This window comes from Entelurus aequoreus, linkage group LG05 (genome assembly GCF_033978785.1).
Source record: "Entelurus aequoreus isolate RoL-2023_Sb linkage group LG05, RoL_Eaeq_v1.1, whole genome shotgun sequence".
Taxonomy (NCBI): domain Eukaryota; kingdom Metazoa; phylum Chordata; class Actinopteri; order Syngnathiformes; family Syngnathidae; genus Entelurus; species Entelurus aequoreus.
Genome location: NC_084735.1, coordinates 79164298 through 79187852, shown reverse-complemented (window position 1 = coordinate 79187852; position 23555 = coordinate 79164298). Strand labels below are relative to the sequence as shown.

Here is a 23555-nt window from a genome sequence, read left to right as displayed (position 1 = left end):
CAAAGAAAAAAAGAAAAAAAACAGCAACATGATCAAAATAAAAACTTTCATTCCTTGGTGGGGCCAATCAGAGCATCCGCAGCTTGATTAGGTCATCAGTCATCATGGCCTCCACAGCGAGGAGGAGCGTTGAGTCTCTGCAATCCAAGGCACGAAGGACGAGACACGGGCGTACACGCCAGGCCGTTCAGGTTGACCACAACCAATCCCGAAGGACGTGACACCTGTCAACGAACAATCACATGGATATTTATTCCCACATGTGGTGTTTCTCTGATGGGAATAGTTGAAAGAAACTGACCAATGAGAGTCCAGTATCCGTCCTCCAGACACATGAGTGGACCACCAGAGTCACCCTGGTCCAACACATTGAAACTTTAGCAATGGTTCTGTGACTGCTAAAAGATTTGTCCCACTCAGACTTCAACGCTTCTTTAAATGAGCTCAATGGCCTGTACTGCAAATCGAGTTGAAGTTATCCAGGATCACTTCTATGTTTTACAGCTTAACCAAGCCAAACATTGAAAATGTGGGATAAGTGGCACTATGAAGCTGAATTACAACTTGATTTGTTAAGACATGATTTTCTAGTCCTGTGTTGAGCATGTCCATGTGAAAGGGGCAGACTTAGAAGCAGATGAGCAATCACAGACATAATGTACCAACAACTCAGCAGTTTACGTCACTTGGAAAGAACAATCCATAATGTTAAAATTGAAGAATATAATATTATATATGCTAAAGAAAACGTCTTTGCAGGAGGGGAGGCTGGCAGTAAATCCCAGACCATGTGAATGTGTAATTTAAACACATTATTAGCAAACAAATACTGTATGAACTGTATTACATTGCATTAATACATACTTAATTTTAATGGTGTAGTTGAGTTTCAACCCAGGTGGTGCAAGGCAAACTTGGTAGCACACTGAATAAAATAATACTCAAAGTAGTAAGTCATGTCATACAAGGTCGTGTCTGTGGTGTAGTGGTCAAAGCAGCCTCCATGGGGACCTCTATTTCTAATTTTGTGGCCCTCTTTTGGTTTGGGGCCCTCTATTTCTGATTTTGGGGCCCTCTATTTCTGCCAATAATATTGATTGTTGATCATTCACGCACCTACTATAAACTCATAGCGGCTCTGGCAGTGTTGTTTACATTATCCTATTGTTAGTCTGGCATGTCTATAGATATCACATGTCATTTATAAATACATGGTGGTGGCCCAGTTAAGAACAATAAATAATACCAATGCAATGATAACACGAATAATATCAATGATTGAATGATGTCCAGAGTGCCACATATGGTTCATAATTTAAAAATGTAGCACAGTCAGCTACAAGAGTGGGGTGGGGTTGAACGTTCCAAGTGATAAAGCTTTGTATTTACAGTAAAAGTGTCATCTTGTCTCATCAGTCTTCTACATATTAGTCTAAAATTACCTGTTTTTTATTTTTAGATAATTGTTATTATCTAATGTTTACATACTACAGAGAAAGCGCAGTCCGGAGTTAAATTCCTTGTGTGTTAAACATACCTGGCCAATAAAGCTGATTCGTTATTCTGATTTGGTTTACTATTTTTGGTAACAAAAACATGTAACAGCAATGTGCAAAAATAGTTTGTTGTGCAAAAAAACAATTAAGTGCAACAATAAAATCACTTATATACGAAAGTAACAAATAGTACAAAATTGCTGTTGGGGTCCCCCTAGTGGTCGTGAGGCCCTAAGCAAATGCTTTGTTCGCGTATTCCTTGGGCCGGCTGTGGGTCAAAATTATATCGCTAATTGTAACCCAGTTCAATTTACACTTCTTAAAGTTTACTCAGCACTTATTTATTGTGTTTTTTCGAGCTATCTTAGTTTAGCGGCTAGCTTAGCGATTAGCAAGCCTTCTTGTCTGCTCCTGCTTGTTTTCCCTCAGCGTGTAACATGTTAAGCCTCGTCCTCCGGTGGTAATGTAAGTTGTAAGAAATTAGTTTATTTTCCGCAATGGAGGAATATTAAATTAGGGGAGCATCTCCACGCTCTGTATGGACATACATAGTTAGCTGCTAGCAAACAAACAGGATTCAGCTTTTCTGGTTGGCATTGAAAGGTATTTATCAGCATTGCCCGATCACATACTTTTCCCATGAATTATTCGATACTAATCAATGACCGATCGACTGGCGTATCCCTAGTTTTGCCCGATCTCAGCAAATCTTTGCTTTTAACTTTTATTATCTGTGCGGGTCTTGACAGATTTATCAATGAATAATGATGTCATTTTCAGAAACATCTGATTGGTCAGTTATTGACTATGATCTGGTATCCTCGAACCTAACCTGCTCGCTCCATCGCATAAGTTACCATGGCCTGCTAAAAGATAACCGGCGTCGTAGTACCGCATATCCAGACTTGATCCTCAAACTTATCCGGGATTAGTAGTACAGGCCCCAGGTGTTTACCTGACAAGAGTCGACTCCGCCCTCTTGATATCCTGCACACAGCATGTTGGAGGTGATGGTGTACTCAGGCAAGTGCTGCTGACACCGATCCTGTTCCACCAGTGGTACCAAGGCCTCCTGGAGAATATTAGGAAGAGAACCTGGACAAGAAGAACACACAGCCAGATAGTTATATAGTTAGACTGATAGAGGAATGGATAGATGGATAGATACACGTTTAGATCTCACCGTCAGCGTCTCGTCCCCATCCAGCAATGAAACATTTCCTTCCTGCTGTGAACTCTTGACCTTGTTCAGGTAAACACACTGGTTGTATCAACTCTGAACACATACAAACACATAGAGACATGTTGAGTAACAGAATGGTGTGTGTGTGTGTATATATACACAGACAGTACATCAATATAGGCTTTTAGGTTCACCAGTCATGTTGACAGGCATCTTTAGGTGCATCATGGCAATGTCGCCATCTTTGGTCAGTCGGTTGTATTGTCGGTTGGTGATGATGCGATCGATTTCGCGCGTGTCAACACCTCTTGCGTCACTCTGAGCATGAAGTCCAAACTTTGCTGACCACAAGTGGAGGGGTCGTTCTTTCCTGTTGAAAGAAGTGTCAGCCAGCAATCCCAACGCGACGTCCAAACATCTTGAGCCAGGTGGTCTCACCCGTACACACAGTGGGCGGCACTCAGCAGCCAATTATGACCAAGCCATGTGGCACCGCACACATGTTGACCCTTCCAATACAGTGATACCATCCACGGCCATGCCCCCTTCACTGCGTCAGTCCCGCCAACCACTCTGTCCTCAACTGGTAAAAAACAACGAAACTAGTGAGTGGAACTAAGAAGCGGAAGGACTATTTTCCCCATTCTTACTTTCCCTGGCTGCTGATTGGTCCACGCTGTCATTGCTGACAAAACGAGTGCCACATGCTGAAACCCAAAGACAACAACTGTGACATAAATATTTCTAAACTGACAACTGAGTGTTGTGTACTCACGCTGGTTGTTACAGTGGAGAGAAATCACGCGGTCACCAACACAATTTTCGCTGGAAAACACCAAAAATTATTCTCCATCTAGTGGTCATCTTGTGAATTATTCAAGTGTATGTCTAGAGACAAATCTTCTAGTTCTAACTTTTAGGTATTCAAAGTGTTTGCTTTCTATTACCTCACGTTAGATTCCAGACCTCCATCACTGGTGACTTTGACACTCGTGAAAGGTGAATCTCCTGGCATGGCAAGCAGCGGAGAGCTCCATCCCGACCTGCACATTGGCAAAGGTGAGCTACTGGAAGCTGTGTCCCAGGACTGACTAGTGGTCTAAAGCTGTGCCCCTGGCTGTCCTAGGTACTGAACGTTGAAGTCTTACAAGAAGCCTACCTCGTGTCTCTGACTGGTCAGGTCTTACATCAACCGGTGTCCTAAGTAGTGACTCTTCAAGTCTTACAAGTAGTCTACCTCAGACCTGGGCAAATTAAGGCCCGGGGGCCACATGCGGCCCGTTGAGCTTTTCAATCTGGCCCGCCGGACATTCACAAATAATTTTTTTAGATCTTTAAGATGGAAAGTGTAGCTGCCATTATGATGTGCAGTGATGTTTTTAAATGACCGTAAGTCTTCAACTATACTAAGTATTTCAATGGTTGGAATCTGCGCTTATGGATGATATACCAGTTACTATGGTAATCTAATTAGTTACTATGGTCATCTAATCAGTTATTATGGTCATCTAATTAGTTACTATGGTAATCTACGTCACAGCAGCTCAGAAGAGGCACCAAGCAGTGTGGGCGGGAAGCGTTTCCACAGACGCGGAAGTAGATTTTCACAACAACGTTCTAAAGCTTAGTGATATATAGAATATAATATAAATTACTTTATTGATCCCTAGGGGAAATTCAGCAAATATCAGATGTATCAGATTGTAGGTGGGTTTATTTTGTACCCTTCGCGTTCATATTTCACTGTTTGTTGCATTTTCGTTGCGTTTCACTTGATTGTAAAATATGTCGATCGAAAGGGGGTGTGACATTCATATTTTGTCAATATTCAGTGTTTTATCGTTCATAGAAAAATGTACAATTACATTACGTATTTTTAAGGCGGTCTGTCATAACGTTTTTAGCATTCAATCAGACATTATTGTGAGGTTTTATATTAGTGTTCCTAAAAATAGATATACCGGCCCCCAGACGCATTTTTTTCTCTAAATGTGGCCCCCGAGTCAAAATAATTGCCCAGGCCTGGTCTACCTTCTGTTCCTGACTGATCAGGTCTTACATCTCGCTGTGTCCTATGTACTGATTGCTCAAGTCTTACAAGTAGTTTATCTTCTTGCCCTGACTGGTCATGACTTACATATACCTGTGTCCTAGCTAGGTACCGATCTCTCAAGTCTTACACATAGTTTATCTTCTGACCCTGACTGGTCAGGTCTTACATCTAACCTTTGTCCTAGGCACTGAGCTCTCAAGTTTAAGAACTAATCTACCTTCTGTCCCTACCTGTGTCCCAGGTACTGACAGGTGAAGTCAGACAGGTAAGGGCTCCAGGTGTCCGCACAGACAGTGAACAGAGAAGAGCCGATCTGAAACTGGAGACGACTTGAAGCGTTCCTCTGTAACACAACTAAAGTCGGGCCCAGACAAACATACAGTGTTTTGTTCATCTACAATGCAACCAGTTGTCAAGGCAAAGACGTGTCAGCCTCACCACACTTAGCTTCATCTGAAGCATCCTGACAGTCGAGCACTCCATCACACTGACGGTTAACCTGGATACAGCCGCCTGTCTCACACTGGAACTGGTCTGCAGGGCACGGATCTAGTACACACACAGCCACAACAAGAGTTGAGACCTGCTGCCTCATTTAAAATGTTGTGCATGAAATTGACTACAAGTTTCCATACATCAGACACCCCAAATTTGCGTACATATAAAAATATTCAGACTCATAAAAGTTAGCTTACGCACTCAGTACTAAGAGTGTCTTAGAAAATGCGACACAAATCAGGAGTCTGATTTGTGTCTGACTTTTCCGCCAGACAGGAGCGCCCCCCTCGGACACGTAGCACGCTGTACCACCACGCGCCTCGGTCCGGGCCAAAACCTCTCATTGGCCATACCCGGGAATTGAAACCGGCGCATGTCACAAGGGTGTAGCTTCGACCAGTTGGCTCAAGCAGGAAGCCTCCCTAACTACTCCCCTCTGTCAACGGCAATACTAATGATCCTCCCGCAGGTTCGCCTAGATAAACCTTGTTTACTTCCTCTAGATAGTTAAGTCTGAGTGTCCTCTCGGTGTTACGCCAGATACAAAGCTGACCATAGAGTGGCTGATCTGACGACTTCATTAAACTATTACATTTCTGCTATGTTTTAACCTTCTTTTCTTTAAGGTGGAAAAAGTCGCAAAGGCGATCCGCTTACTTGTGGTTATCCCCGTTAGCTGGGCTCCTGCTGGCATATATGTAACATAAAAAATATGTTCCAACAAATCGGATTTGACTATGAAAATCCAAAGTCGAAGACAGCCCTTGAAATTACTTAATTAAAACATTTAGCACACGTTTTTTAAGTTATGTATTTAATTGATGGAACAATTTAGATGAAAATATGTGTAATAAAACCTGACGCAAAGACATCTGTCCTTAAAGCCAAAACATGGATAAAGTTACACCACAGATTAATTGCTGAATTTTAAAATGGATATTTCACAATTAACATTATGCTGATTAACATTATGCTGACAATACTTGACATATGCTGCCTTATTGTTTGATAAATTAGCCAAAGTAGAGCAACACAGGTCTGTAACATACATATTGGAGTTTGCGTAATAACTTGTAAACTTAGTAAAAGTGCCAGTGTAGAGGGGTGGATTATTACACTTGCCAACATTTACATTCTTTCTTTAGTTTATTTTGAACATGAACACACTTACAACATAATACATCACACAATTTCATATAATTTCTCTATACATGATGTCCGAAAAGGAGTAGGAAGAAGCAAAGCTTAGTTAAATGTAACCCGTTGCTACTTCGGAGTGTTTACAAACTCATATGTTCATTTACTGACTTCTTTTTATAGCACAATGACATCAGTGAATGATTAATTCAGCCATTCTTGTAATAGATAATTAAGTCAGTCATAATAAACATAGTGAGATAAAGAATATCCCATTTTCAATAAGGTTGAATGTGTTTCTCATAATTCTTCTTCTTTGTACGTTGTAAGCACTATTAATTTGAACAACCTCTTAAACTGAATCATATCTATACATTGTTTAACCTCTTTACTTAATCCATTACATAATTTAATTCCACATACTGATATGCTAAAGGTTTTTAGTAAGGTTTTTAGTATTGTACGAGCGTACACATGTTTTAAATTAGTTTTTCCTCTAAGGTTATATTTCTCCTCTTTAGTTGAGAAGAATTGTTGTACATACTTGGGTAGCAGGTTATAGTTTGCTTTGTACATAATTTTAGCTGTTTGCAATTTTATTAAATCATCAAATTTCAATATTTTTGACTGATTGATTGATTGATTGATTGATTGATTGAAACTTTAGATTGCACAATACAGTACATATTCCGTACAATTGACCACTAAATGGTAACACCTGAATACGTTTTTCAACCTGTTAAGGTAGGGGTCCACGTTAATCAATTCATGGACTCAATAAATAAAGGGGGCAGCACGGTGGTACAGGGGTTAGTGCATGTGCCTCACAATACGAAGGTCCTGAGTAGTCCTGAGTTCAATCCCGGGCTCGGGATCCTTCTGTGTGGAGTTTGCATGTTCTCCCCGTGACTGCGTGGGTTCCCTCCGGGTACTCCGGCTTCCTCCCACCTCCAAAAACATGCACCTGGGGATAGGTTGATTGGCAACACCAAATTGGCCCTAGTGTGTGAATGTGAGTGTGAATATTGTCTGTCTATCTGTGTTGGCCCTGTGATGAGGTGGCGACTTGTCCAGGGTGTACCCCGCCTTCCGCCCGTATGCAGCTGAGATAGGCTCCAGCATCCCCCGCGACCCCAAAAGGGACAAGCGGTATAAAATGGATGGATGGATGGATGGAATAAATTAAGGGTTTGTATGTTCTCTATAGCCAACATTGTGTATCAGTCTAATTGATCTTTTTTGTGACACTGTTAATTCGTCCTTATTATTCTTTATAATGTATTGCTTTATGTTTTAGGTGTATATAATTTAACTTATTGTGAGGTAGATTAGCACCCCCTGGTGGGCCCATGCAGACCTGACCAGTGTAGTCTCAATGCACAACAGTGACGTCATGTCTGCAGCCGCCGGAACTTGGGTCGGTGTACTTTTTTAACCGCTCTCTCAATGTAGTTCGTAAAACAGTTTTGTGAACATACGTGTCATATCTGTTTATCATAACTTTTGTTGAGTTTATGAGTAATATTTCATACTTTTTTGGATGGTTTTGTCAACTTGTGGACCTTATTTCGTCGAGTGTTTTTTTGTGTGACACAGCCACAAACTCGTTAGCTGCTCGTTAGCCTAATGGCTACTAACTGTCTTGTACTCTTGTTTGTTCTCCGATAGATTCTGGAGGTGTTTTATAACTGGAAGAAGCCAACCAATATTTGTTAACATCAGGTACATTTAATTTTTTTGATATTGGAGGTGTTTTATTACTGTGGGAAGCCAACGTATATTTGTTACCATCAGCTTCCACAATTAAGAACGACGTCTGAGATCCGTCAAACACAACGCAGACGAGCTAATATGTCTTGTCAGTAGTCGTTGACAAATTAATGTGCTTTTAAAATTGTGACGTTAAAAATTCATGACCTTACCTGGTGAACCCAAGTTGAGTCCTGACGTGAAGTTGGCTTTAAACCCTCGACCGTTAAGCGAGCTGTCCGTGAAAAACCAAACTGTCACCTGACTGGTTGTGGAGAAGATGTCCCGGGCGGGGACTTTGCTGCCAGTAAGAACAACTACAAGAAAACAAGTTGATAAAAGTGAATCGGTCTATAAAGAAGTGTCAAGAATCCTGCCTAAAACAAAACAAAAATAAAATAACACAGCTCACCCAGTGAGGTAGAGTTTGGCCCCGCCCCGTCCCTCACCTCCACCATGTCAAAGTTAGCTTCCACGTCAAAGTCCAAAAAGTGAAGTTGGATGTTTCGACCATGGGAGGTGTGCAGCGTCCACGCACCTGCGATGCACCAAGCATTTTATTTTAATTACGTTTCATATTCCTTCACGGTTGCTCCGTTCAACGACAAAAAGATGTTCTCACAGCGGGCTTTGTTTCCGTAGTTTTGTGGGTAATTTGGAGAGCTGAAGATGGAGTCTGGCTCCCACAGTTCAAAAGGGCCCCCGCAGTCAGCTGACCAATCATAAATAAATAAATACATAAATAATAACATTTTTCATGTGGTCAAGGTTTTAGCAAGGTATAATGGGTGTGGCTTGTGGGTTCCCCTGGTTTTGTCAATGTGGCTTGATTTTCACCTGCCTTAGTGGGCGTGGCTTGAATAAATGATATAATGGGTGTGGCTTGAATTTCACCTAGGTTAATGGGTGTGGCTTGGTTGTTACCTGGTTTAGTGGGTGTGGCTGTAGTGTTCCCTGACATAATAGGTGTGGTATGATTGTTTTCTGATATAATATTAAAAAAGGGGTGGGCTTGATTGTCACCTGGCTTAGTGGGTGTGGCTTATGTTTTCCCTGATATAATGGTGTTTTGATTACCACCTAGATTTGAGGGTGTTTTCTATAATGGTGTTCTATGAAGTTGTCTATATGCATATCATATACTTCATATAGATTTTTTTTGTGGTTTGATGTAGGGCTTCAGGTTGGTGCTTCATTTTCATACTTTATAAGTATTATACTATATATAGAGGGAGGTATAGCTATTCTTGCGCTTTATTTTTATTTTTTCCACTGTGCTGATGAGCTATGTCTCCTTTTATTATAATGGTTGTTCATGCATTAAAAAAAAAATGTATTACTTTATTTTTCTATACTATACTGAATCTTCTAGTGATGGGTTGATGAGGCGTCATGAAGCATTTCGACACATTGCAAAACTGTATTGATACTGTGTCGATACTGTGTCCCTAAATACTGACATCTGCTGGACATTAAAAATCCCTACAGGCAACCTATGGACCGACTCAACTGACACTGATTTTATGACCTAGTATATACAATAATATAAACCAAGTCATTGTATTTCATTTAGGATTATTTCATATCTTCATTTAAATAAAAATATATTTGTATCTTTTTTAGATACAGTCAATAAATAATGTGAACATGTATCATAACATGGAAATCTAAGAAAACGTGTTGTGAATGAGGATGCTTGTGGACTGGGATTTTTTTATTTTATTTTTTACACATTTTTATTTAAAAAAAAACAATTTTTCCAACGTATTAAATTTTAGACGATTTCTCTTCTTAGTTATTATTTCTCCGGCTGTAGAAAAGACCCGCTCACAGGGCACAGAGGAGGCGTCAGTGCGACACAGTTCGCGTATCTGTCACGTGATCGAAACAGCACATGATCGGTCACGTGACTTTCTAAAAGCGGTACTCTACCAACTTCGCCACGATACATCGGCGCATGCGTCGAGCTCATAGAGCAAAACCCTGTGTCGGTGCGCGTACCGCTTTTAGAAAGTCACGTGACCGATCATGTGCTGTTTCGGTCACGTGACTTTCTAAAAGCGGTACGCGCACCGACACAGGGTTTTGCTCTATGAGCTCGACGCATGCGCCGATGTATCGTGGCGAAGTTGGTAGAGTGGCTGTGCCAGCAATCGGAGTGTTGCTGGTTACTGGGGTTCAATTCCCACCTTCTACCTTCCAAGTCACGTCCGTTGTGTCCTTGGGCAAGACACTTCACCCTTTGCCTCTGATGGCTGCTGGTTAGCGCCTTGCATGGCAGCTCCCGCCATCAGTGTGTGAATGTGTGTGTGAATGGGTAAATGTGGAAATACTGTCAAAGCGCTTTGAGTACCTTGAAGGTAGAAAAGCGCTATACAAGTACAACCCATTTATAATTATTTATCACTAAAGTTGTCTATATGCATATCATATACTTCATATAGATTTTTTTTGTGGTTATGTAGGGCTTCAGGTTGGTGCTTCATTTTGATACTTTATAAGTATTATACTATATATAGAGGGAGGTATAGCTGTTCTAGCACTTTATTGTTTCCACTGTGCTGATGAGCTATGTCTCCTTTTATTATAATGGTTGTCCACGCATTTAAAAAAAAAAAATATATATTACTTTATTTTTCTATTCTATACTGAGTCTTGGATTTATTTTGTATAATTTTCCATTTTGTCAATTATTTGTGCACTTTAATTTTTTTTAAGTTGTCCACAGCTGTGACTATTTAAGTGCATCACTTCCTGTTAAAAAAAATTGCACACTGACGAAGACCTTGTCGAAACCGGTCTGTGTTTGGTAAGCGCCTGTGCAGTTTGTATTAAAATTATAAGAAGGACACAAGTGTTGCTGGCTTTGCTTTTTCTTTTTTTCTTTATGTGACTTAAATGTTACCTGATTTAATGTGTGTGGTCTGATTGTCACCTGGCTTAATGGGTGTGACTTAAATGTTACCTGATATAGTGGATGTGGCTTGATTGTTTCCTGATATATTGAGTGTGACTTGGCTTGTCACCTGGCTGAGTGGTTATGGCTTGAATGTTCCCTGATAAAAGGGGTGGGCTTTATTGCCACCTGACTTAGTGGGTGTGGCTTAAAAATTCCATGATATGAGTGTGGGTTGATTATTGCCTACATTTGTGGGTGTGTCTTAAAATTTCCTGATTTAAAGGGTGTGGCTTTATTGCTACCTGGTTTAGTGGGTGTGGCTCTAGTGTTCCCTGATATACCGTAATAGGTGTGGTATGATTGTTTTCTGATATAATGGGTGTAGGTTGAACGTCCCCTTAAAAAAGGGGTAGGGTAGATTGTCACCTGGCTTAGTGGGTGTGGCTTATGTGTTGCCTGATTATAATGGTGTTTTGATTATCACCTAGATTTGTGGGTGGGACTTAAATGTTACCTGATTTAATGGGTATGGTCTGATTGTCACCTGGCTTAATGGGTGTGACTTAAATGTTATCTGATATAATGGTTTTGGCTTGAATGTTCCCTAATAAAACGGGTGGGCTTTATTGTCACCTGGCTTAATGGGTGTGGCTTAAATATTCCATGATATGACTGTGTTTTGATTATCACCTACATTCGTGGGCATGTATTAAATGTTTCCTGATTTAAAGGGTGTGGCTTGATTGCCACCTAGATTAGTGGGTATGGCTTGATTTTCACCTGGTACAGTGGGCATGGCGGTCGGAGTTGGCACAAGGGTAGGTTCGGGAGGGGCGGGGCCACACGGCTCGGACGTCAGTGTAATGTCATCCAAAGCGATGTCATTCCTTATGCCTCCTTTCTTCAAAGCTTCAAACACAACCTGCATTGATCAGCTTTAAATCAGATTTAAATGGGTTTTAACCACCCAAAGTCTATTTGAAGTAGTTTTAAATCAACTTGAAATGTATTCACTGATCATTGCCTTCATATTGACTCTGGTATGGAAACTAAAGGACAGGGGAAGTTTGGACCAAAAGTCCTCTACGGCAGTGTTTTTCAACCACTGTGCCGTGAGATATTGTCTGGTGTGCCATGGGAAATTATGCAACTTCACATAATTGGTCCAAAAAATATTATTTGCAAATCAATAATTATAATCTGCAAATAATGTGCCGTTGTCTAGTGTGTGTGCTGTATACAGCTCGGCAGAGTACCCATACAATACTCCATATCAGTAGGTGGCAGCAGGTAGTTCATTGCTTTGTAGAAGTCAGAACGCGTCAAGGATGGTTTGTCGTGATCCCAATATGCAGAGCAGAGCGGGAGACAGCATGCAGGTAAAAAGGTATGTTACGCTTAAACAAAAACTGAACAAAAGGCAAGTCCCGCTAGGAAAAGGCATTGAAGCATAGGGATGGCTATGCTAAATGAATGTAAAATTGAACTGGCTACAAAGTAAACAAAAACAGAATGCTGGATGACAGCAAAGACTTACAGTGTGTGTCCGTACATGACATGACAATCAACAATGTCCCCACAAAGAAGGATAGCGTCCGCACAACTGAAATAGTCTTGTTTGTCAATACAAAGCAGGTCAGGCAATAGCACTCAAAGGAAGGCTTGAAGCTGCTACAAGAAAACACCAACAAAACATGAAGAGCCACCAAAATAACAGCGCAAGACAGGAACTAAAGCACTACACACAGGAAAACAACAACAAACTAAAAAAAAAAAACAATCTAGGGGAGTTTAATTTTTTTAACATTTCTGCTGGTGGTGTGCCTCCGTATTTTTTTTTCATCAACATTTTTTTACTTGGCTCAAAAAAGGTTGTAAAACACTGCTCTACAGTCACGTGACATGTCAAAATTAACAGTGGACTTCCTGTGTGATGTCACCAACCTGAGTGTCTTTTGTCAGGTTGAGGAGCACCTGGCCGTAATTCCAGTTGTCGCCATAGTTACCGTCTCTGTGGAAGACTAGGGTGACGTCGGTGTGTGGATGCGAAGGAGAAGTTTGAAGCAGCAGGACTTGAAGACGATGCACATCCTCTCCAAACATGTGATACCTTCACAAACGCACCAATCGCTTTTTTTCCCTCTTTGCTCTTAGCTTACCCCTGTCAACTTCCTTGTTTGCATGTTTATGTGATGTTTACCAGAAGCGCAGGCACATGTGCTGAGGGCGTGGGGCCAAAGGCAGGCTGTGGATACTGAAGCTCTTCGGCCATTGGCCAGGACTCAAAGGCGTGACAAAGTAGAAACCTGAGTCACCAGATATGATGTGTTAGATGCAAGCGGCGATGCTAACGCCACGCTAACATTCTTACCCACCTGAAAGGTTTCCTAGTGTGTGGTCGACACTCGGGCCACTGAGCGGAGGGAAGGTGGAGCCGCTGGTTCGAAGCCAGTTGCCATCGTCATCATGCCGCTGTCTCCACAAGCACGTGCCTTGCTCAAACGTGCATGTCAGCTTCTCCTCGTCTGGAAGACATCCATCGCCGTCAACACTGACTTTTCGATGCTTCTCTAGCCATGACAAAAGGCAGTGTCTCACCGGTGAGCCGCGACACATTGAAGGCACTGAAAGTGGCGTTGAATCCATTCGTGCCGGTAATGTCGTCCCAGGAATACTCTACAGTGGATCGGTCGGTCAGCAGCCACACCTTCCCGGGAGGAGCGTAGCCCGACAGCTCAGCTGCAATATGGTAAATGTCAGTGAATAAGAGTTGCGTCCTGATCAAGGACCAGTTGGGTCTGTTGGAGTGATTGGACACGGTCCTCACCTTCAAGCTGCTTTTCAGCACCAACTCCTTCATACAATCTCAGAAAAGCTACATTTTCTTCGCTCTCAAACTTGTGGAAGTTGATTTGGACCGAAAATCCAGTTTGGACGCTGAAGACAACAAAGCAACGGTGTTAGCTTAAATTATGTTATCTTAGAATGACACACAAAAACTTAGATCATTTGCTCCACTTTGTCTACCTCTATAGTATCTAGATGTTGGCTCTAGTTCTACTGAGTCTACTAATGTGGTGCGTAGGTGTTGGTTCTAGTTCTACCATGTCTACTTTTATGATATCTACATGTTGGCTCTCGTTCTACTAAGTCTACCTCTATGGTGTGTAGGTGTTGGCTCAGGTTCTACTATGTCTACTTTTTTTATGTGTATGTGTTGGCTCTGGTTCTACCATCTCTACTTCTATGATATCTAAATGTTGGCTCTAGTTGTACCAAGTCTACTTCTATGATATCTAAATGTTGGCTCTATTTGCACTAAGTCTACTTCTGTGTTGCGCAAGTGCTAGCTCTAGTTATACTAAGTCTACTATAATGTGTAAGCATTGGATAATAGTTCTACTATGTCTACTTTTATGATCTGTAAATGTTGACGAGTAGTTCTTCTAAGTTTACTTTTATGATGTGTAGGTTTTGACTAGTAGTTCTACTAAGTCTACTTATATGATGTGTAGGTGTTGGCTCTAGTTATGCTAAGTCTATTTCTATGATATGTAAGCCTTGGATAATTGTTCTACTAGGTCTACTTTTATGATCTTTAAATGTTGACTACTAAGTTTACTTCTGTGTAATTGATGTCTAGTAGTACTATTAAGTCTACTTCTATGATGTGTAAATGTGTACTAATAGTTCTACTAAGTCTACTTCTATGATGTGTAAGTCTATTGACTAGTAGTTTTCCTAGGTCTACTTCTATATTGTGTAGGTGTTGACTAAGTCTACTTCTACGATGAGTATAGGTGTTAACTATTAGTTCTACTAAGTCTATGTATATGTCATGTAGACGTTGGTCTAGTTCTACTAAGTTGACTTCTATGATGTGTAGGTGTTGACAAATAGTACTACTGGTACTATGTCGACCTCTGTGATATGTAGATTAGTGCTACTAAGTCTTCATCTATGTTGTGTAGACGTTGATCTTAATGTACTTCTATTTTATGTAGGTTTTGACCAATAGTTCTACTATGATGTGTGGATGTTGGCTTTAGTTTTACTAAGTTGACTTCTATGATGTGTAGGTGTTGACAAACAGTTCTACTAAGTTGACTTCTATGCTCAGCCTGCTCAGTGGCCTGAGATCGGTAGGTCGTGAGCTCAAACCCCGGCCGAGTCATACCAAAGACTATAAAAAATGGGACCCATTACCTCCCTGCATGGCACTCAACATCAAGGGTTGGAATTGGGGGTTAAATCACTAACATAATTCCCGAGCGCGGCCACCGCTGCTGTTCACTGCTCCCCTCACCTCCCAGGGGGTGGAGCAAGGGGATGGGTCAAATGCAGAGGCTAATTTCACCACACCTAGTGTGTGTGGAACTATCAGTGGTACTTTAACTTTAACTATGATGTGTAGGTGATGGCAAACAGTTCTACTAATTTTTTCTCTATGATGTGTAGGTGTTGACAAACCGTTCTACTAAGTTGACTTCTTAGATGTTGGCTTTAGTTCTACTAAGTTGACTTCTATGATGTGTAGGTGTTGGCTTTAGCTCTACTAAGTTGACTTCTATGATGTGTAGGTGTTGACAAACAGTTCTACTAAGTTGACTTCTATGATGTGTAGGTGTTGACAAACAGTTCTACTAAGTTGACTTCTATGATGTGTAGGTGTTGACAAACAGTTCTACTAAGTTGACTTCTATGATGTGTAGGTGTTGACAAACAGTTCTACTAAGTTGACTTCTATGATGTGTAGGTGTTGACAAACAGTTCTACTAAGTTGACTTCTATGATGTGTAGGTGTTGACAAACAGTTCTACTAAGTTGACTTCTATGATGTGTAGGTGTTGACAAACAGTTCTACTAAGTTGACTTCTATGATGTGTAGGTGTTGGCAAACAGTTCTACTAAGTGGACTTCTATGATGTGTAGGTGTTGACAAACAGTTCTACTAAGTTGACTTCTATGATGTGTAGGTGTTGACAAACAGTTCTACTAAGTGGACTTCTATGATGCGTAGGTGTTGACTAACTGTTGTATTCTATGATGTGTAGGTGTTGACAGTTCTACTAAGTTGACTTCTATGACGTGAAGGTGTTGACAAACAGTTCTACTAAGTTGACTTCTATGATGTGTAGGTGTTGACAAACAGTTCTACTAAGTGGACTTCTATGATGCGTAGGTGTTGACAAACTGTTGTATTCTATGATGTGTAGGTGTTGACAGTTATACTAAGTTGACTTCTATGACGTGAAGGTGTTGACAAACAGTTCTACTAACTTGACTTCTATGATGTGTAGGTGTTGACAAACAGTTCTACTAAGTGGACTTCTATGATGCGTAGGTGTTGACAAACTGTTGTATTCTATGATGTGTAGGTGTTGACAGTTCTACTAAGTTGACTTCTATGACGTGAAGGTGTTGACAAACAGTTCTACTAAGTTGACTTCTATGATGTGTAGGTGTTGACAAACAGTTCTACTAAGTGGACGTCTATGATGCGTAGGTGTTGACAAACTGTTGTATTCTATGATGTGTAGGTGTTGACAGTTATACTAAGTTGACTTCTATGACGTGAAGGTGTTGACAAACAGTTCTACTAACTTGACTTCTATGATGTGTAGGTGTTGACAAACAGTTCTACTAAGTGGACTTCTATGATGCGTAGGTGTTGACAAACTGTTGTATTCTATGATGTGTAGGTGTTGACAGTTATACTAAGTTGACTTCTGTGACGTGAAGGTGTTGACAAACAGTTCTGCTAAGTTGACTTCTATGATGTGTAGGTGTTGACAAACAGTTCTACTAAGTGGACTTCTATGATGCGTAGGTGTTGACAAACTGTTGTATTCTATGATGTGTAGGTGTTGACAGTTATACTAAGTTGACTTCTATGATGTGTAGGTGTTGACAAACAGTTCTACTAAGTGGACTTCTATGATGCGTAGGTGTTGACAAACTGTTGTATTCTATGATGTGTAGGTGTTGACAGTTATACTAAGTTGACTTCTATGACGTGAAGGTGTTGACAAACAGTTCTACTAAGTTGACTTCTATGATGTGTAGGTGTTGACAAACAGTTCTACTAAGTGGACTTCTATGATGCGTAGGTGTTGACAAACTGTTGTATTCTATGTTGTGTAGGTGTTGACAGTTATACTAAGTTGACTTCTATGACGTGAAGGTGTTGACAAACAGTTCTACTAAGTTGACTTCTATGATGTGTAGGTGTTGACTAGTAGTTCCACTAAGTTGACTTCTATGTTGTGTAGATTTTGACTAGTAGTTCTACTTAAAGTACTTCTATGATAACTAAGTCTTCAATTCTTTTGTTACCTGATGATCCAACGACAGAAGCCGCTGGTGTTCTCGGTCTTGGAAGCGAACCATCCCGTTGGTCCATGCAAAATGAACTGTCCGTCACACGCTGTTGCTATAGAGACATAAAAGATGACATGACCACATCAACAAAAGATGCCCATTTTAATTTAGCAGTTATCGAATATTTATAGATGTTATTCATTTTAAACAGACCACAGCGGTTGGCGTCTTCGTCTGAGGCATCAGCACAGTCCTGGATGCCGTCACACAAACGATCGGCGTCGATGCACATGTGTCGGTCGGCGCAGGAAGTCTGATAAGGAGGACACCAAACTGGACGCAAGGAGGACGAACACATTAAAACATGTATTGTGGGGAAGAAAAGACAAACACATCTTCCTCACCTGTCACAGGTGTAGTTGGAGCCGCTGTGCTCGCCACGTGTTTCTCTGTGGAACACATCTATTTGGTTCTTGACCTTCGACCTACTGTGACATTGCCTGCGACCTGTAACCTCACCGCTAATCTGGACGCTATCTCTGTCCACCACCAAGCCCCTGCTGTCTTGAAGGCCCGCCCTCATCTGCTGCTCCGCCTCCTCACTGTCGACTGGCTGAGTGAACCAAAGGTCAAAGTTCACCAGAACGCTGCCCTGGCTGAGAGTCAATAATCAATAACCAATAGTCAACGTTTGGATCATTGCATCCATCAATCTAGGATGTCCTCACGTGAAGAGCAGGACCTCACAAGACGTAAAGTGCTCGTTGAGTTGACTGCGCCCGAACGCCTCCCTCACCTGCCGACCAATCGTAAGTCACGTGACCTGCCTCAGATTTATATGAACAATAATAATAATAATAATAATAATAATATGACCTCACCAGGTGTTGGACATCAAAAGCCAGAGACTTAAACTGCTCACTGCTGGAATTCTTCAGTTCCTCGCTGAACGTGGCACCGCTTATGATCCTCATCTTCCCGCCGAGCACCCCTGGCTCGACGCCATCTTGGGAACAGCGAGCACAGCATTAGCATCATCACTTTCTGCGTTCACAGCTAAAGTCACAAAAGAAGCCAGCTGCGTGAACCACTACATTATGAGTGCAGGATTAAGATCATCACAATAAACAGAGGTGAGTAGTAACACGATACATAATTACTCTGTTTCATGTAACTTTTTGTATAAAATGTACTTGTCAGAATAGTATAATGTAACATACTTTTTACTTTTACCTGAGAATTTTTGGAAGGAACGATACTTTTACTCTTACAGTCTAAATGTATTTACATCATCATTATGTTTATTTAAAATTTGGCTCGTTAAAAAAGATTTCTTCCAGCGGGCAACGTCACATGATCAGTTTTCACCAATCCAACATAAGCACGATTGACGTTAAGACTCCATTTGGCCAATCAAATGTAGCCTGGCAGTCACATGACCGCACTCAAACTACACGCTGTAAAAAGTGACGTGTCCGCACAACTTTTACATTTTTACTGACAAACTCGGTGGAAAGCAACTATTATATCATGTGTACTTATCTGTGAAATGTTCATATTTAAGCCCAGAAGAATTCCTTCCAGATGAAACATGTTGCGGTAAATTGCAGAGGTTTTTTACTAACATTTTTAAGCTAACATTAGCCCTGTTATAACGTGACTGTAAAATGTGCATAGTTTGTAGTACATTTTGTAGTAGAGTCAAGTACCATTAAAGTATAGTTACTAGAAAAATCAGAAGCCTTTGTTACTCAGTACTTGAGTAGTTTTTCCGCTGAAACTTACTCTTTCTCAGGTAATGATATGAATAACACATTTTTAATGGTATTACTCTAAAGAAGGGGTGCTGCAATATAAAAATGTCAGATTGTGTTATCGTGACCAAAACTATCATGGTTATTATTATTATTGTTATCACGGTTTTGCTGAATGTGATCAAAAAAGGTAGTTTTATGCACACTGAAATATTTTAGCCAATTATTTAAAAATTGATAAATAAGCAACAAACACACAATGATTTAATTGGCAAAATAAACATTTACTATAGTTTGGGCTTCTTAAGAGCCATGTTATTCACTGTAAAAACAAAAAATATTGATACTGTTTCCAATTGGGCATTAAAATCAACATTTGTGGTAATATTCTGGTGATGGACCTGTAAAGTTATCACTGTAAAATTTAAAGATGTTTTTAATTTGAGTGTTTAGATGTGTTTATCTTCTGTTTTTATTCAATCATTTGAGTGTTTCTTAAAGGGGAACTGCACTTATTTAAATTTTATTTTGCCTCCCAGGCACAATCCTTATGTAAGACAAGTACACATATGTTTTAATGTTTTTTATTCTTTCTAACTAGTAAATAAACATTAGCAAAAGTCAGCTAACAATAGAGCCTATAGAAGTTGCTCTATTCTGCCTATAAAGCGTTTAAAAAAACATCCAAGCATCTCACCTCACCTTTATATACAAGCTCTAAGTATATATGCAATTTAGTAACAGGCTCGTTCATAACATGTTAAATTTACGTATTTTGATCATTTTAAACATACAGCGGCGCATCAATTTCACAAACGTATCACGACATTTGATTTTCCCGTCAACAACATCGCTGATTACTACTCACTGCAGACTTCATGAGAGCCAACAAACATAATAAAACATAACTTACTGTACAAGGTCTGCTGTCACTGGGATGCCGACTGATAGGCTGTTTATATATTCCCAATTAGATGAAGAATGACCCATGACCCTCGCGAAGAAAAAAGGGGGTGGAACCAAGCATCTTTTCGGGTTATTTTTGCCATTTTCTGGTCTAAATTGGCTGTCAAAATTGACCAACCTCTCGGATTATTTAGTCATCCTTCGACTATACAGGTGAGAGGTATGATTTATAATCTGGAATAAACTTTCACCGGCTCTGAGGCGAAGATGCAGTTTACCAGTTGATGACGTCAATACAATAGAATAAGTAAGTTAGCTGTATGTGGCAATCCATCCATCCATCCATCTTCCTCCGCTTATCCGAGGTCGGGTCGCGGGGGCAGCAGCCTACGCAGGGAAACCCAGACTTCCCTCTCCCCAGCCACTTCGTCCAGCTCCTCCCGGGGGATCCCGAGGCGTTCCCAGGCCAGCCGGGAGACATAGTCTTCCCAACGTGTCCTGGGTCTTCCCCGTGGTCTCCTACCGGTTGGACGTGCCCTAAACACCTCCCGAGGGAGGCGTTCGGGTGGCATCCTGACCAGATGCCCGAACCACCTCATCTGGCTCCTCTCGATGTGGAGGAGCAGTGGCTTTACTTTGAGCTCCCCCCGGATGGCAGAGCTTCTCACCCTGTCTCTAAGGGAGAGCCCCGCCACCCGGCGGAGGAAACTCATTTCGGCCGCCTGTACCCGTGATCTTGTCCTTTCGGTCATGACCCAAAGCTCATGACCATAGGTGAGGATGGGAACGTAGATCGACCGGTAAATTGAGAGCTTTGCCTTGCGGCTCAGCTCCTTCTTCACCACAACGGACCGATACAGCGTCCGCATTACTGAAGACGCCACACCGATCCGCCTGTCGATCTCACGGTCCACTTTTCCCTCACTCGTGAACAGGACTCCGAGGTACTTGAACTCCTCCACTTGGGGCAGGGTCTCCTCCCCAACCCGGAGATGGCACTCCACCCTTTTCCGGGCAAGAACCATGGACTCGGACTTGGAGGTGCTGATTCTCATCCCAGTCGCTTCACACTCGGCTGCGAACCGATCCAGTGAGAGCTGAAGATCCTGGCCAGATGAAGCCATCAGGACCACATCATCTGCAAAAAGCAGAGACCTAATCCTGCAGCCACCAAACCAGATCCCCTCAACGCCCTGACTGCGCCTAGAAATTCTGTCCATAAAAGTTATGAACAGAATCGGTGTATGTGGCAATGCGCCGCTAAAAATAGATCCTTAACATTAGCGCCTATGATAACGATATCGCTAATAATTGGTGCATTTTCAGGTCACAAATTGTGAATGGAGTATTATTGGCGGTTTCTGGACGGTTATTTATAGGGCTTTTTGGTCGGAATAGAGGACCTCCCATTGACTCCATTGTAAGCTGACTTTTATTTATGTTTAGTTACAAGTTAGAATGCATTAAAAAACGTGTTCTTGTCACTCTTAAAGATTGTGAATTAGAGGCAAATTTCCAAAGAAAGTGCAGTTGCTCTTTAATTAAAAAGGGAAACTAAGCATGAACAGGGAAAGACCTGAATGTGTCTTGTATTCATGTTAGCGTTTAGGCTAACTAGCGATTAAGGCACTGGCTAGTTTTCCAGGAAATGAGCAGTATCAGTGACTTTTTCAAAGTGCGCTAATCAACCACGACTTTACGATAATTAAAATTTGAAACGGTAACACAGGGGTGTCAAACGTACGGCCCTCGGCGCAAACAGGTTGTATCCAGTGAGGAGTCTGCTAAGTATAAAAATGGACCGACATTTTTGAATGAAAGAAACTGTTGTTCTGAATGTGTCATATAGCAATTATTTGTATCTTTGTAGATGATGCTACATATGTAAAACAAATAAATAAACCTCCTGATGTTAGTGCACCAGTCGAGAAAAATGATCAAACTACATAAATAACATCCTGTAATTTGATTTTGATATAATTTTTTTTTTATCTTGATAGATTGAAAATTAACACCAATGAGTTGACTGATGAACATTATCACATAATTTATTCAAAAAGTATAAATAACGACAAATAAAGATAGAATACTATTAACCGTAACATGTAAGTGTAAAAAACACCAACATTATCATTTGTACATTTTCACAATGTGCTTGTTCTATTTTTAAACAAAGAAAACAATCTGATGTTGTCTTTATTTTTAAGTTTTCATGCCGTGATTTTACCAGTCCGGCCCACTTGGGAGTAAGTTTTTCTCCATGTGGTCCTCGATCTAAAATGAGTTTGACACCCCTGCGGTAACACTAACCGTCAGGAAATTTACAGCAGTTTATAACTATAACAGTAATCGTTAGATTCCTGCTTTAAATTGAAGGTATTCTTACTTTTGGCTTCTCTACCCACCTCTGCCAATAAATAGGAAACATGACAATTGTCTAGTGTAGTGTCACCTGGTGGCCGATGATCCATCCACAGCAGCACTAACAATCCGACACAAGTAAGCAGGAGCAGCGAAAAGATGACGATCAGCAAACACTCGAAAGACGTCAAACCAGCGCGTCCTTTCATCCTGAACATCGCTCGGCTTTCCTTCGTTATGCCTTTAAAATGTGACTTTCTCCAAAAGAACAAAAACACAACAAAGCAGCAAATAAAATGTGAAATAAAATTGAAATCATCAATTCCTTGACGACAGAAAACCAACGCTTGACTTGAGCCAAACTTATTACTCCTGAACGTGAGAATGATTGTGTTGCTTTTATTGAGTGGCAAAGGCAGATAACAACCACATAAATGCTAATCATTCATCAAGACAATCACTCGCACACGCACACAATGACAAACAATATTTATTTGGCTGATTAAAAAGAGTTTATCAGTAATTAACGAGCTCCTGAATGGGGAGCCCTGCCCTACACTGAAAGTCCACTGGCAGTAAAAGTGTCACATTAATATTGTTAGAACTCCCCCAGGTACAAGAGTTCAAAGTGAAAGGCTGCACTGCAAACATATCAAATAAACATTGAGATGTACAGTGTGTGTGTATATATATTGTATATATATATAATTTGATGGAAATATATGGATATATATATATATATATATATTAGAGATGTCCGATAATGGCTTTTTTGCCAATATTCCGATATTGTCCAACTCTTAACACTAGAAGTCCCAGCATTTTTCTGTCTACCTAGAAGACCCAGAGAGGGGTCATTTGGCCCGACGCTTTTCCCGAATACACTAATCACTCATTTTGTTATGGTAATGAGGCTGTTAGGGGCAGTTTGTCTAGGTAGACAGAAAAATTATACATGTGGGAAATGCCGAAAGGAGCAATGGCAGTGCCAGGATTGTGAGTGACTGCTCAAATGTATGTCAGTCACGTTTACATGGACATGGTTTTTCATTCTTTGTAAATATGCTTTTTTCTTTGTAAATTTTTTTTTTTAAACTATTTTTGGCACACAAAAATAACAATTGCTTCTGAAACAACCCTCCACACCAAAACTGGGAAAACAGTTGCTTTTTCATTCTTTGTAAATATGTTTTGTTTT

General features: G+C 40.8%; 1 protein-coding gene across 1 annotated transcript in view; it reads right to left on the bottom strand.

The window, feature by feature from the left end:
* Positions 1 to 77: 77 nt before the first annotated feature.
* tmprss15 (transmembrane serine protease 15) overlaps positions 78 to 23555 on the bottom strand; it is a 26811-nt gene continuing 3333 nt past the window's right edge. The window contains exons 2-26 of the mRNA XM_062046684.1: positions 18218 to 18342; positions 18065 to 18132; positions 17748 to 17992; positions 17550 to 17669; positions 17352 to 17448; positions 13843 to 13952; positions 13614 to 13754; positions 13391 to 13540; positions 13216 to 13321; positions 12960 to 13125; positions 11796 to 11937; positions 8739 to 8828; positions 8529 to 8654; positions 8290 to 8433; positions 5171 to 5281; positions 4963 to 5086; positions 3627 to 3722; positions 3455 to 3504; positions 3330 to 3386; positions 3118 to 3262; positions 2874 to 3049; positions 2680 to 2772; positions 2452 to 2591; positions 302 to 356; positions 78 to 224 (exon numbers count right to left, since the gene is read on the bottom strand). Of these exons, the coding sequence (XP_061902668.1) occupies positions 103 to 224; positions 302 to 356; positions 2452 to 2591; positions 2680 to 2772; positions 2874 to 3049; positions 3118 to 3262; positions 3330 to 3386; positions 3455 to 3504; positions 3627 to 3722; positions 4963 to 5086; positions 5171 to 5281; positions 8290 to 8433; positions 8529 to 8654; positions 8739 to 8828; positions 11796 to 11937; positions 12960 to 13125; positions 13216 to 13321; positions 13391 to 13540; positions 13614 to 13754; positions 13843 to 13952; positions 17352 to 17448; positions 17550 to 17669; positions 17748 to 17992; positions 18065 to 18132; positions 18218 to 18342 (2999 nt within the window). The 3' untranslated portion in view covers positions 78 to 102. The remainder of the gene's footprint in view (positions 225 to 301; positions 357 to 2451; positions 2592 to 2679; positions 2773 to 2873; positions 3050 to 3117; positions 3263 to 3329; positions 3387 to 3454; positions 3505 to 3626; positions 3723 to 4962; positions 5087 to 5170; positions 5282 to 8289; positions 8434 to 8528; positions 8655 to 8738; positions 8829 to 11795; positions 11938 to 12959; positions 13126 to 13215; positions 13322 to 13390; positions 13541 to 13613; positions 13755 to 13842; positions 13953 to 17351; positions 17449 to 17549; positions 17670 to 17747; positions 17993 to 18064; positions 18133 to 18217; positions 18343 to 23555) is intronic.